This window comes from Gymnoscopelus braueri (assembly GCF_963280865.1).
Source record: "Gymnoscopelus braueri genome assembly, chromosome: 12".
NCBI lineage: Eukaryota > Metazoa > Chordata > Actinopteri > Myctophiformes > Myctophidae > Gymnoscopelus > Gymnoscopelus braueri.
In genome coordinates this window covers 43,892,877-43,908,758 of record NC_137614.1, presented here as the reverse complement: position 1 = coordinate 43,908,758, position 15,882 = coordinate 43,892,877, and the positions used below count along the sequence as shown (strand labels likewise).

At 38.9% G+C, this 15,882-nt stretch overlaps 1 protein-coding gene and 1 long non-coding RNA gene across 3 annotated transcripts; one reads left to right on the top strand and one right to left on the bottom strand.

The window, feature by feature from the left end:
- The first annotated feature begins 2,035 nt into the window (after positions 1-2,035).
- On the top strand, positions 2,036-3,631 carry LOC308097352. The gene is made up of 2 exons (XR_013934208.1): positions 2,036-2,364; positions 2,407-3,631. It is a non-coding gene; the product is annotated as an uncharacterized lncRNA (long non-coding RNA).
- cdh26.2 (cadherin 26, tandem duplicate 2) lies at positions 3,301-13,704 on the bottom strand. Of its 2 annotated transcripts, XM_080445109.1 has the most exons (18): positions 13,626-13,650; positions 13,188-13,283; positions 12,283-12,405; positions 11,792-11,941; positions 11,467-11,611; positions 11,190-11,362; positions 10,292-10,423; positions 10,008-10,193; positions 8,980-9,296; positions 8,720-8,862; positions 7,764-7,988; positions 7,249-7,476; positions 6,597-6,709; positions 6,166-6,261; positions 5,446-5,559; positions 5,319-5,354; positions 5,074-5,199; positions 3,301-4,535 (listed from the first exon to the last, which is right to left on the bottom strand). In XM_080445109.1, exons 3-18 carry the CDS (start codon positions 12,400-12,402, stop codon positions 4,326-4,328), a joined length of 2,514 nt encoding a protein of 837 aa, XP_080301235.1. In that variant the 5' UTR covers positions 12,403-12,405; positions 13,188-13,283; positions 13,626-13,650; the 3' UTR covers positions 3,301-4,325. The 2 variants fall into 2 exon arrangements, with proteins under 2 accessions (XP_080301235.1, XP_080301234.1); XM_080445108.1 differs by lacking the exon at positions 13,188-13,283 and having other exon boundaries at positions 13,626-13,704.
- Positions 13,705-15,882: the final 2,178 nt, after the last annotated feature.

Genomic DNA, 15,882 nt, shown 5'->3' with positions numbered 1-15,882 from the left:
CTCAGCGCCGTCCGAGTTACGTACCGATAGGGACAGAATAGTAAATCATGTTTTAGGGCAAGCGTTTACCCCAAACTGTGTGAGTGTGTGTGTGTGTGTACATTTCGGCCATTTGAAAATAGCAGATCTACAAGCTGGTCGCCATGCCGCATTATTATGGATCCCACGCCAGCTCTTGGAAAACCCTGCCCCCGCAAGCTAGTTTAGATGGAGGCCCCGCCCCTTCATTTCACTTCCGTCTACGTCAGTCGCTGTGTGAGAACCACGCCCCTAAAATAAATAAATTCATTTATTTATTTATGTATTTATATCTAGATACGGCAGCTTTGGCATTCCATAGAAAATAGCCAAAGCTGCTCAGCTTTGGCATTTAGAGAGAGAGAGAGAGAGAGAGAGAGAGAGAGAGAGAGAGAGAGAGAGAGAGAGAGAGAGAGAGAGAGAGAGAGAGAGAGAGAGAGAGAGAGAGAGAGAGAGAGAGAGAGAGAGAGAGAGAGAGAGAGAGAGAGAGAGAGAGAGAGAGAGAGAGAGAGAGAGAGAGAGAAATAAAGACAATACAACATTTATTTCAAATAGAAAGCATTTATTTATTAATTTATTAATATTATTCAGTCACTTTGGCATGGAAAGAATCTAGACAATCTAGACAGCCTCGAGCCAGGCAGCCTGCCTATAGAGCCAGCCTAGAGCCTGCCTGCCTGGAGCCAGCCAGCCTGCCTAAAGCCACCCCTTATATATATCCAATAATGTAATTTTAACTATATATATATATATATATATATATATATATATATATATATATATATATATATATATATATATATAGCCATGAAAATGAATTTGGGATTTATGGACTGTCGGAATGGGGGGACTAAATGTCGGAATGGCGGTATGTCGGAATGGTGGTATGTCGGAATGGTGATACGTCGGAATGGCGGTATGTCGGAATGGTGGGATGTCGGAATGGCGGGTATGCACCCACAGAGGGTGTGTCCAGTCATGTCGTTGTAGTCAGTCATGTATGTGAGGCCACGTGAGAACTGAAAATAAATACATAAATGAATAAATAAATAACATCTTTAGGACAAAACAGTATCTTAAAAAACTACAAAAAGTTATAATTATGGAGATAAGGTTTCTGCCCGACAGCAACTATATAAAAATTGTCTGAGTAAGGTGTTCTACATACATGCGCCTTGGCATAGATTGTACAAGTCTCTGGAACTCTGCTGCTGGGCTGGAACACCATTATAACAAAAGATATTCCTTCATATATAAAAAATAAATACATAAAAATAAAATATATTTTTTAGGACAAAACATCTTATGATGAGCTTGACATCCTGAATTTCCCTCGGGGATCAATAAGGTAAATCTTTTGTAACTTCCTGTTCTGTTGACTGCTTTTTATTATACAGACTAATCTCTCTCGGTTCAAAGTTTAGCTTTGTCACATCACAAGTTTAGACGGTAAACACTATAAAGGAGTGGGTGAATTTATTTTGTGAGAGCTTCCTTTAACTACTGTACATTGTTAAACTAGAAAGGTGTGCTCAGTAGAGTGCCAATCTCAGTTTTAGGGGTGCTTGACCACCCCTAAAAAGGGCCTAAAAACTGTTTAGAGCATCTTTTGTACCAGGCAGTAATGCAGCCAGTAAGGATACTGCTCTATGCTCGCAAATTTGTGATCTGAACAGGGATGTTTTAAAATGTTTACAGTCATGAATTATCAAACTTTGCAAGGAGTTGACAGTTTCATCCTGTTCACGCGCACGCACACCCGCACGCACACACACACACACACACACAAACCTGATAGTCAAGAAGTGTATCGTCATTTCCATGTCGTATCGGATGTCAGAGGAATTTGAGTCAGACTTCCATAGAACTGCCCACACACGGGTACAGTCCCAGACAAACAGACTCCCTGAGTTTATTTTCAAATCTCACATAACCACTGACTGAATGATTGATTGATATGTTTTATTATGAACACAAGAATAAAAACTATCAAATTAAATTATCAAGAAACCAATAAACAAAATTCTCATAACTCATAACATATCAGATATCACTCATAAAACCACTGTACAAGTTGTTAACCACTAACTACAAGTACATTTTAACAGGTGCCACTGAGAAATATTTTTTTTTTCTTCAAAAGACACGGTCAGCAAAAGGAATCACAGACAGTCACAAAACCATATAAAAATCCTATAAAACATGAAATCACATTCATTCACACTCAATATTCCCATGTTAACCTTCAAGGAGCTAAGGAGGAGTGACAAAGACTAAGACAAAGTGACAAAGACTTAAGAGAAAAGAGACAAACTAGGGGTAAGAGACAGAGAAAAGTAAGTAGTAGTAGTAGTAGTAGTAAACTGTGTTTTGAAAGGCGCTGTAAAGTTTACACTTTATACAGCGCCTTTCAAAACAGTTTCAAGGTTCTGTACAATAATGAAATTTAAATTAAAACCAGACAACAAAAGAGCAATAGAGCAAGAAAATATGTAAGACCATATATAAACTTTATTTATCTGATATATAAATATATATTTATACATACATATGAAAATATTGAAATAAATGGAGACAACATGCCATGTTGTCTCTCTCTTTCTGAAGTCTTAAGTAAATGTTTTTGCTAGTGCAGATACCTGTCTCTTGCATACTCGTCTGTCAACAGTATGTTGGAGAATAAAGACAAGAAAAAAAATAATGCTGGGCAGCGCCCTTCCAAACAATTGCCCTGCATGATGAGTATGAACAAGAAAAATGATGAATGCTTAAGCCATGATTATGTGTTTGTTCTTCATTAAAGGTAATTGAGTGTCAAATGAAAATATGCTTGTCACAGTGATGCTTACCGCCACACACGTACGTATGCTCACACACACACACACACACACACACACACACACACACGTACACACACCCCCGATACCTGGCAGGACTGATTACAACAGTCTACCACATATGGCTGCGGGCAGCATAACAAACTGATGGGACAGCTGGTGGCTTAATTCTATTGTTGAAATGAAAGATAATGATTCAATATGATTACCAACACTTTAACAGCGCAAGGGACAGAACCTGTGTTTGGAATGGGAGGCAGGCCAGCCTGTTGACTGAAAATAACAAACGTGTTTTTTGGAAGAATGAATCACACATTCATTAGCTGTGATTCATATTTCCTTCGGGGCTCACAGAATCACAGTTAATATGCAAATGATTTGAGAACAACAGTATGCGAATGCGACTGTTGTTGCTAAGAGGATGAAGAGGCCTGACCACAAAGCCTTCATTGTGATGATAGTTTATTAGACTGGTCTGAAATTGTTCTTGCATCACAGTAGCACCATTTGCAACAGCACATAAAGAAAGAATAAAAGACACACACATTTAACATAACATTACATTACATTACAGTCATTTAGCAGACGCTTTTATCCAAAGCGACTTACAATAAGTGCATTCAACATAGGTAGGGAACGAAACTACTAATCACCAGAAGTCTTAAGTGCCTTTTCTGCTAAAACAAGCAACCAAGAGTATACCTAGCGTTAAGTTAAAAGTGCAATATATCAGCTACCTACTTTCTTAAACAGATGAGACAAATAGCAAAATCAAATGAGCAAGAGCTAAAACAAATAAGTGTATCGACTAAACAAGATCCAATAAAACAATACAACAATAAAACAAGAGTTTGTACAACTAGTTAACAACAAGTAGGCAAGGCGAAGAAGATTACAAGAGCATTACAATCACATGAGACTAAGGCCCTCCAGGCTCCTTTGATCCGGTACATTAAGCTCCATATTTAATTTTAGGATCAACTTGCGCACAAAAGAGTGTCGAGTCTGATCTTATTAAATCATGGAATTAATACTGATGATGAATACTCCGCTCTGCCTTTGCTAGCTTAATGCATAAACATTGCTACGGTTTTCATGGATGTACTGGTCAAACCTGTATACATAGCAAGCATAGCCTATAACCATTATCACCCAGTCCAGAACTGTGTTTAAATCAAACAGCTTGTTTGGCCGCCCACCATAATCACATTTGAACTGGGGACCCCCCAAAATAATCATATTTGAACAAGCACTTGGCATTGTAGGAATTGAGGCATTACATTTAGTTTGACTCGGTTCCACAGAGAAAATAGCCTATTTACAAGCTCGCAGCGACTTTAAAGTCCTTTATAATCACTGTCATCTGGGGACCCCCCCCCCCCCCCCCCCCCAACATCATGTGGGGTCTCGACCCACAGGTTGAGAACCACTGTTCTATAGGGCCACACTTCCATGGCACATGGGTTCCACTCAAGAGATTGTGGCCTCGGGTAAGCAGATTGAAGCCACTGTGTTGAACCTGGGACCCAGGTACAGCAGCATGTCAGGGTCAAAGGGCGTCTCTGGGATGGAGATGGCGTCTAGCTGGGAGCCAGTCTCTTCTTCTTCTCCCTCCTCTGCATATGGGTACGGGGCATAATCACCCAGCTCTTCCCTTGGAGCCTGGAGAGTGATCATCCTCTGGAAAGGAAAGGGTTCAAGGGAAAATGTACACCTGTGAACAGTGAACTTAAAGGACAATGACACTTTGGTATAGAGGTTGTGACTGCAAACATTAGCGAGCTATCTTCAATAGTTGCTCCATTGATTAGACATTGAAATTCCAAAATAGTCTCCCCATTGACTTACATTGCAAAGTGAAACAGGTTTCAAAGTCACTCTTTTCGCACATAAATGACTGCAAACAAAGCAGATTCTGCCAATATATATTTCAGTTTTTTGTAGAAATGACACATTTCTGATGATTGTACTCTTTGAATTAGGTCCAAATAATCCAAATAATAAAATCAACAAGAAGTTGACAAAAAAAGAGAGTCTAGAACCAGATTTCACTGTGCAATGTAAGTCAGTACAGAGGAGTTATTTATAGCAAGATAATGATAATGATAATGAATTTATTTGTATAGTGCTTTTCGAAACAGCGTTACAAAGTGCTTTACAGATATGTATGTACTACACAACCCAAACCTTGCTTTAAGAACTGAAATCCATATAGTACCTGGTTTAATGTGCTGAAAATGTGGTCATATCTGATCAAAGATGTATTCCCCGATTGAGAATATTTGTTGCCTGTCGTTGAACTCTGGTTCCCCCATTGAGAATATTTGTTGCTTATCGTTGAACTCTGTCAGAAACAAATTTCAATCAGGTTAGATTGAAATCAGAAACGAAGAAATTCAATACAAAAAATGCCCCCCAACCCCCCCCCCCACCCATTTGTTTTTAATAAAAATAAATTAATACCTTGGTAAAGTCGTAGTCTGATTTCCTAGTTGCACTCTAAAAACAAACAAAGGGTCACAATTCAAGTTATTTGACCGGAAATGTAGAATAGTTTTCTTTCTTTCTTTGAATTCCACTTTTGCATTACCATGCGTACGGAGTTCCCTCGATGAAACTGTCCTGCTCCGAGGGTCTGCTGTTGATAAATGGAGAACTCAGGCTTGTCTCGCACTATTCTCATACTCGCTGATCTATTTAGAGACTGCAGGGAAACAGGAACATTTGAATACACGGTCACCAGGCCTGGAATTTCATCATTTTATGGGCAAGGCCACTTGACCTTTGTGTTATGTGTGGTGTTAGGCCACATGCCAGGGCAGGAAAGCCATCAAATAAAGTCCACATAAATGATGAATTAATAAAACAATAAAAAAAATAAAAATAAAAAAGTTAAATAATGTATTGGTATTTACAAATGACCAATATCTGTATACTCCCGAGTAACACATTCATACATGCCCAGCCCTGGACTAATCACTGGCCTCTTTCTAAGATTTAAGGGAGTCAGAGGGAGTGAAGAATTGACAATCTCAACAAAAGACGTGTCTAAAAGAAGCAGAGGAGAAACTGGTTGAAACCAGCAGGGACAGTGTGGTCAGGGCATACAGAATAATTATTTTAGGGGCAGAAGGCCAAACTGAGGGCCCACGATGGCCATGGCCTTCCTGGCCTCCATGAGATTCCTGCCCTGGTGTTCACATTCTGACAATTTGTGAAATACCTTAGAGATCTCACTGTGCAATAGATGCATAAGCATTTAAAGTTTTCTTTTTTGAACATTGGATGTGGTGAAAATGACATCACTTACTGTAACTTGCTCGATCTTGACTGCTGACATGTTATCAGTTGCTTGTGTATTTTGCACTACTTTTGCGTCTACTTCGTTTACGGGCGATAATGGCAGCTGTCATAAAAAAAGATGAATCATATTTAGTTTGTGAAAACAGCTGATCTACAAGCTCACATCACGTTGCACTGTGACGCATTATGAACTTGTAGATCTTCTATTTTCATAGAACCAAGCCATAGTGTCATCCCTTTTTAAGGCGATAACCCACAGCCTGTGTAACAACATGATACTGCTGCTATTAGATTTCTTTTGAAAAGTCACGTTTTTGAAAATGAAGAACAATTACCTTAATTACAATCATTAAATTACAGTTTCAACACTTGAAAATCATAGATGTTTTAATATGACTGTGGCAACACAAGAAAGGAAATGTTTGAATGCGTATTAACCTTGCAGTCACTTCCTGGGTGCTCAATGTTACACTGGATCAGATGTTCTCCTGAACCCTTATCTGGTATGAACTCCTTTTTACACGTCAGCAGAAAGACTAGCAGTAGGACACCTGATATGTAGAACATCACCACATAATAAACATCATTATCATCTTTTTTAGAAGTCTATATATATATATATATATATATGGGCCCTATCTTGCCTTACCCCTTAACTTTATAGTCATTTTTTACTATTTTGAAAAACATTTTAAAATAGTTCAAATAGCCGATCTACAAGCTCACAATGTGTCGAACGGCTATTTTCACTATTGTAAAATGTTTTTCAAAATAGTAAAAAATAGCTATAAAGTTTATAGGCATAAGGGGTAAGGCGGCGGGAAAGATAGGGCTATGTCCATGAATCCTTTAATATTTTTAAGCACAGTTCATTAAGAATATACAGGACATTTTTTCATATCTGTGATCCTTCTCCTTGTATGTGCACAGTTTATTCTTATCATCATCTAGATTCTAGAACACAATCTGAAACCTCTGTGGTTTCCTAGCACTTGTAAGTCTGTTTAGTATTTTAGTAAGTAAATGACTTCATGTCTTCATCCCTTCTGGCTAATTGTAGTGATGAATGTATTACGGATGTGCGTTTTACCTAATAGAAGCAACATGGCGGCCAAAAGCATTCCAATGGCCGATGCCCCCATTCTGGAGCTCTTGGCTTGGCGGAGGCGACAGTTGGGCATCCTCGGCTCTACGCAGTTACACACTGTGATCGACAGGTTGTGGAGCGCAGAGTGACCCTGCAGGTCAAACACTTCCAGCAGAAGCTCATGGTGTCCGGCGTAAACGGTGTCGCCCTTGACCAGATTCACAGAGTAGCCTGAACCGGGAGACGGAAACATATGTAACACAGCTAAATCCTCAATGTTTCTTGCTTTCAAATGCAATCAGTCTCATACTTCCAGCAAGAAGTTACAGTATGTATGTATGAAAATGTGTTAATTAATAATTGACCTTATCTAACCTTGACCTTTGACCATGTCAGTTTGAAATCTAATGATGATGATACAGTATCATTGCAGACACAGTGACATAAGTGACACAGACAGCCTCAATACAATAATTTGGCGATCGCTTTCCAGCTCGACCAAAAAAATCAACCCATACCGTGATCAGGATCCAAACGCCACCGTCCCTTGACTTCCCCTTGAAGCTTGAAACGGAAGGGCCCGCCGTAGGGCTCTCCATCCAGGTCAAAGGCGGTGATGTTGGCCACAGAGGGGCTGTCGGAGAGGCACATGTCCATGTTGTTTTCAACCAGGCTGGGTACGTTGTCATTCTGGTCTTGCAGATGAATGTTGAGGGTTCCAGTTCCCGTCATTGGAGGCACACCTGGCAATCATAAACAGTACCTGGTACAAATTGGTGCCACAGTATACTGTACAAGTGTGTATAGTTGTCCTTAAAACAAAATGACACTTTGGCAGAGGTTCGGGTTGTGTATGTTACCTTGCTATGATGTGGCTCCAAATATTAGTGAGATATCTTCAATGGTTGCTCCAAAATGTATCATTCAGAATAGCCTGAATGGCTTCATTGCACAGTAAACAGATCTGAATGTCTCTCTTTTAGCGCTCAAAAGAATGCAAACAATTCTGACAATAAATAATATTGCAAAACCCGACTATTTTTTTTAATTAATAAATGAATAAAATAGCTACAATAGGAGTCTGGTTTGTAACGTTACATATTGTCAGAATGCACTTTGTTTGCGTTCATTTACGTATGAATGAAAGTGTGACCAGTACGCTAAAAGAGACCTGTTTCACTGTACAATGTAAGTCAATGGGGGAGTATTTTCAATTATTAATTTCTAATCAACAGAGCAACTATTGAAGATATCGCACCAATATTTGGAGTCACATCATAACAAGGTAAGTACACAACCCCAACCTCCACCAAATTGTCTGAGCTTTAAGCCCGATTTATGCTTCGTTGTGCGGCGGTGTATCGTACTGAAAATAGATGATCTACGGATTGCATTGAGCTTGTAGATCGGCTATTTTGGGCGCACGACAACGGCACACAGCAATGTATTAAATGAAGTATTATTAGGTTCCTACCATTGTCTACAGCAAGCACTGTTACTTTATAGACATTGTGCTTAACGAATGGTGACTCTCGGTCTAATGTCCTATTTGTGGTTATTTTGCCGGTCTTCGAGTCCACTTTGACCCAGTCACCTGGATCATCACCTTTCTTGTATCTGTAACACATTTATGACAGACGTTTCAACGTTTAGATCAGATTTGTATTGCTTGACTGCTGCATATATATTAAAAAATGTATCCAATACTGTGTGCCAGATGTAGTGCTGACTTACACAAATGTATTGCCTTGTGCGTCTGGGTCTGTGGCAGTAAGTGTCTCCAGATAATATCCCACAGCGACATTCTCCTCCACCACCACGTCTTTGACAGGGGAGGTGAAGACGGGAGGGTCGTTGACGTCCTCTACGTCCACTGTCACCTGGCGGGTTGCGAGAGGGGGCACCGAACGTGTGCCAGGCTCACCGGCGATGGTGAGCACATTCCAGACACCTGTACTGGGACGACTCTGGACTTTGCATGAGTAGTAAGGGACCTCGTTCTCCACGCTGATGGTCAGGTTTCTCTGAGATCCCTCCTCGAAGTCCAGATGCTGTCAATGTCAAATAATTGTACATGAATAGCTTGTTAAGAAGTCATACTAATTCTAGCCTTGATACCATAACCCCAAAATAAACAAATAAATACATATTTTTTTCAACCTATGCACCGCAGATATATATATTTTTAAATGGTGCAGCTTTTAACAAGCTTATGATTCATCGTGCAATAGGAATGCTTTCAGTCCACACTTTACCCAGTGTTTGTTTTTGAACCAGTCGTCCTTAGCATTTGTTAGTTATCTTTCCTAGTGCAGGTCAGCAAGTCAGTGCAAGTCAAGCCAGGAAGCTGAATGCTCAGCTATGTACGCCAATGCACATCAATTATTTCTACAGACAAAGCAGCGAGTGTTTTGGATAAAAGGAAATCACTTTCCCCATTCATAAAAAATTAGACTGGCATGACAGACAGGCAATCCTGCAATTACTTAAGTTTAAACATGACGATAACTTTGAACTAAAACAATAACTTGCTAAAGGGATACTTCACTTTAGGGCCGGGGACACATTTAAAAAAAATATTAAAAATAAATGAAAAAAGTTATGGAAAATTCATGGCCCCCTCACGCATTAGAGTGTCCTACTAATGTGTGAGGGGGCCATGAATTTTCCATAACTTTTTTCATTTATTTTTAATATTTTTTTTAAATGTGTCCCCGGCCCGAAAGTGAAGTATCCCTTTAATTGCTTCACAGGCAAAATACCTTTTCCACATACAGCACTCCGTCATTCGTATCAGGGTCAGTGTCAATTCTGAAGTTATGCTTTGCGTTTCCATGGATGATGTTATATTTTGCCTTCCAGGCTGCAGTGCCTTTTGCGTCCTTGTCTGAAACATGCAGTCGTAAAATAGATACGTTGTTCTCTCCCTCCTTTATACTTCTTAGAACCTGAAAAACATCATTGGAGGCTGTCAGAATGATGCTTCTATGCTCAATGTATATATTCTAATGTTTATTCTGTCACATAAAGAACAAACTGTGCTCACAGTTTGTCCAGTGAAAACAGGATGGTGGTTATTTCCATCTTCTATGTGGACGATGACAGTGCAGGTGCTGGACAGCTGGACTTTGTCTCCACGGTCCTTGGCCTCTACAAGGATTGTGTACTTCTCTGCTTTCTGTGTGTGTTTGTGTGTGTGTGAGGGGGCAAGTACACAACTTTTTAAAACAAAATCTAAAATATGTATTTTCTATGCATCACATTCACCAGTACATTTAACAGAACATACTTTTAGATTTAAAGTCATGTTAAACTTTGTTTTGGGCATCTTTCCCCCCCCCCCCCCCGATGAAGACACAAGTTAAAACATTGGTAGTAAAGCCAATTACATGTTTTTGCATTGAAGTTGGAGTGTGAGAATACTTTTTCCTTATGTATACTGGCCATGATACAAGTTCAAACACTGTCAATCATCTTTATTGTGATCACAACATGTTATTGTATTGCAAGACAGGCCTCAAAATCAAATGTAAACAAAGTGGTTTCTGCCAATTATACAGTACACTACAAAGAAAACAGGTTCTGGTAGTTTTGGGAAAGTGAAATTGCTGCATTCATGACAGAAGTTCTGCAGTGCAATAAACCTCAATGAGTCAATAATATTAGTGTAATGTGAGCGCTACAGTGGACAGTAGGCATAACAGGTGAAACAAAAGAATATACCAGGACATGTTTCATTAGATATTGGGAGTTTTGATGTTTGATGTTGATCTGTTTCTCTATATACAATGAGAATGTGAATGGTATCAATTATGTTCCTCAATCACAGAGCACAGAAGCAACAGATAAAGATGATTGATAATATTTGCACATGATGGCCAGAATTAGAACCAATCCAAGGTTGTTCCAAAGCTTAAGTAATTTAAAAAAAAGACTCCTCTCACCTCATATTCCAGGCACCCTTTAAATGCAATGGTTCCAATTCCACCTTTCTGGGTAATGAAGAACTCCAAGTCACTTGGTTTAGGAGTGACAGAGACTATTCTTAAATCAAATGTTCCATTATCGGTCTTTGGGTTGTCTTTATCTTTTGCCGCAACAGAGAGCAGGAAAGTGCCTGGAATAATACACAGTCAAAAAGAATAACACTTAACTCAGTGAATGATCGCAATATTAGCAATAGTTGTATGGTTCAATAAAAAAAAAAGAAAAAGCAATTACCTTGTGAGGCAGACTCTTTGATGCTGACCTCATACATTTCCTTGATGAAAATGGGAGTGTTGTCATTAATGTCCGAAATCTGGACTTCAATCCCCAGTCTTGTGTCTAAAGCATTTTTGTCCAGGTCATACAACTCCAATGTCAGCTGCAATTAAACACAAACAATTTATATAGAGTAACATAAAACATAGCATGATCATTATGAATAGAGCAGAACATAAATTGAATCAGGCAAATAGTCATCAATAGGAAAAATGTCTACCATGATAATAATTGATTAATTACACAATAACAATATACAATGTCTCAATAAATTGTATCTAACCTTAAGTACTTGGTACTGTTCGTAGTCTATTTTTCCAATGACGAACATTTGTCCTGTCTCGGTATTGATCTTCAATAGTCCAATTGGATCTTGATCAACACCTTGACCATGCAGCTTAAAATCTTTCCTGAACTTTTTCTCAATTGGTAACTGAGAAGAAGAAGAACAACAAAAAGAGATGATGTTATTTTGTCTGCACATAAGAAATTCCTGTGTACTGTAATAGTTCCTATAATGTACATCAGTGGGTCTCAAAGAGGGGCCCGGAGACCCCCGGGAGTCCTTGAGGGGGTCCCTAGCAAAATTAGGAACAGTTTAAACATTTTAACACTATTTTGTACTTTGAAAAATTTAGAAGAATTTTGAAGAATTTTGAAAATATTTAACAACACAAATCTCTGGGGTCCGTGGTCAAAGGAGAATCCGTTTGGAGGTCCTGAAAATGTTCGAGAACTGCTGTACATGCACACTCAGACTCTACGTATACTCACTTTGTCAAGTGCATATGGGAAAGGTCCTTTACTTTCTTCCTCAATGGTGAAAGAATCTATGATCCAGTCTCTCTTCTGTCGCTGCAGAATATCCATGGAAGCCCCCCTGTGGACCCCCATACACTGTAGAGGCATAACAACATCGCAGTTCAACAATTCTATCTGCCTCTCAGGTTTCAAAAAAATAATAATTTAACAATATATTATATAAATATAATGATTATCTAAAATATATTAAAGCTACTGTGCTAGGGTTATTACTTCACGATTAATAGGAAAATCATATTTACTGTCCGTTTTAATTTGTGTATGGAAAATGTATGGACAATTGGAAAATTGTATGGAAAATCATAAATGTATGGAAAATTGTATGGAAAATCAAATTTTCTGTCCGTATTATTAGTCTTACCCAGCAGACAGCAGACCCAGATACAGAAAACACATAAAGCATGAGTGACATGTGGGAGGGGTTGCAAGATAAATAGAAGAAAAACAAATATATTCTCTCACACTCTCCAACATGGAGTGGCATTTTGTTTGGTCAATGAATTAGAGTAAATAATTACTGGTACTGATGCACCTTCGTTGATGAAGGTTGTGGAGAAAAAAATAAGCAATTCAGATCCTTTTGTCTAAATCAACCTCAAACCCAGTTCAATGTTAAGCCTCAAACCCTAAAAACGTTTTGTTGATACTTAAAGGTAGGTGATATGTTTTGGTTAAAACAAAACGTTTTTTGTTAAAAGGTTAAAGTACTACATTCTGATATAATCATTGCTATAGAGTGTTTGTACAGTAACAGTAGTCTCTCTGTCCCTCCAGCTCTTTGATAAACAGCAAATACATTTTCAGGTAGGTGACAACATTTCAGCCAATCAGGAGTGAGTACCCATTTATCAGCTTACTTTTTTTAGTGTTGCAGTTCCTAGTTTCACTTGTCTTGTTCAATCTGTATTCTGTCTGAGTTCTCTATCCTGATTGTGTAAAATTGGTATCCTGATCTGAAAATGCATTTTCTGTTTAATAAAGAGCTGGAGAGACATGGAGACTCCTGTTACTGAACAAACACTCAATGAGCACTATCAGAATATAGAGTTATTAAACACTTATTTTAACCAAAGAAAATCACTTATCCTACCTTTAAGAAAATTATTAGAGTCCTACACTCACCATACACATTATTCACATGAAAGAAAAAACATAATTATGTCATTTAGCATGAATTAAGGCCAAAGTGTTGCTGAAATGAAAAGATACATAGCTATTCTTGATAGCGTTAGTTTCTGAATTCATATCTGATTGATTCCAATATAAACTGATTATCCTAAAACTATATTCCTTACCAGAATTATGAGACAACTGATACCGATTCTCCCCATATTGTAATCAGATTCCATCAGTAAGTTAGTCCAGTGCCTCAGAGCAAACGTAACTGAATGGAAAACAAACACAACTTGAAACACTATACTGTATATGTGGGAGGGCAAATAGAGGATGTCATGTGACATCATCATACACACCTGACAGTGGAGGGTGTGTACTGTATGTAGTAATTGTGCTCATTTTGCCATAATTTCTCAGGAATGTTTCACTCACTCCAAGTCCAACAATGCAGCCAAAATGGTATTAATGGTGTTATTATTAATAATAATAAAATAATAATAATAATAATAATAAAACAACTGGCTGTGATCTGTCTTTATAATTTGGAATTGTATGAGCCGTTGTTCCTGTCCAGAATGTTGTGTATAGCTTTTGCTTTCCCTTGTACTTATTTTTTAACCATTTAAACCGTATACTTAATCGACCGGAGTCCCATAAGGCTCTATGCTAATCCCCCTTCTGTTTTCACTCTACACCACATAGTTTTGCCAAAAATAGCCAATCAAGCGGACAGCGCATTGTGAGCTTAACTGTGTTAACAGCTAACTGCTGTTAAGCTGTGGTCCCTGCATGGTTCAAAATGTCAACCATTGTGCCCATTCCCAAAAAGGCCAAAGTGACCTGAATGAGTGGAGACCTGTCACTCTCACCCCGATTGTCAGCAAGTGCTTTGAGAAGCTGTTAAGGGAATACATCATCTCCACGCTACCTGCCTTGCTGAACCCGTGGCAGTTTGCATACCGCAAAAACAGATCCACCGATGATGCTATTGCCATGGTTCTCCACACTGTCCTCTCGCACATGGACAAGCTGCTGAAGGAAAAATATATACTGTACGTATGCTGTTCGTGGACTTCAGCTGAGCATTCAACACCATTGTCCCAGCAAAACTCGACACAAAGCTCCGAGACCTAGGGCTACACCCAAGCATGTGCGACTGGATACAAGACTTCTTGTCCAACCGACAACAGGTGGTGAGAATGGGCAGCATCACATCTGACCCCCTGACCCTCAACAATGGAGCACCCCAGGGATGCGTGCTGAGCCCTCTCCTCTACTACCTGTACACGTATGACTGCACAGCCACACATGACTCTAACACCATCATAAAGTCGGCCTATCACTGTCGCGTGCGACAGTGATAGGCCGACTCATCAACAATGACGATTCTGACTATAGAGAGGAGATCAACTCACTGGCACTCTGGTGCCGGGAGAGCAATCTCGCCCTTGACGTCGACAAGACCAAGGAACTGATCTTTGACTTCAGGAGGCCGGGGGCGTGGTGTGGGAGAAAAAGCTTTAAATTGAATAATGACGTTAAAGGGATATTTCACTTTCAAAAAAACTTTTGGTCATTTTATCTTCTACCCAGGCTTTTGTGAGCCCCCCAGACCGTTTTTAAGTTGCTTGATTCATTATTTAGATATTTAATATTCATTTTATCAGACACGCCCCCTTCCTATACAAACCCATTGTAACTTCAAACTCCATTTTTAACATGTTAGATTCATCAAAAACACCCGTCCTTGGTTCTGGTGACTCACCCTGCCCTCTTAATACGCAAGGGGGCCGTGTTTTTTCGATAACTTTTTTCATTTATTTTATTACATTTTTTTATCGTATTACATTTTTTTGATTTTCAAAAACAAATATTATAAATAAATGAAAAAAGTTATCGAAAAAACACGGCCCCCTCGCGTATTAGGAGGGCAGGGTGAGTCACCAGAACCAAGGACGAGTGTTTTTGATGAATCTAACATGTTAAAAATGGAGTTTGAAGTTATAATGGGTTTGTATAGGAATGGGGCGTGTCTGATAAAATGAATATCAAATATCTAAATAATGAATCAAGCAACTTAAAAACGTCTGGAGGGCTCACAAAAGCCTGAGTAGAAGATAAAATGACCCAAAGTGTTTTTGAAAGTGAAATATCCCTTTAAGGGCTTAATTCAATTTGTTAGTAAATAATAATAGCAATAGTAATAATTCAACTCAAATTGAGATATGCTAGTGGTCCAGAGCTAAAAAAAAAAAGATTGAGAACCACTGATCTATTCCTTTCCCATGGTTGCCCTTATTCTGTTCTCTTAACCTTCCTTATTACACTCATGTTAACTGATTCATTGCAACTGTATGAGCAAGCAGAGATTATGGGCACATTTTCTCAATAATGGTGACTCAACCAGACAATCAGGTACAGTTTCCCTTGAGGTTC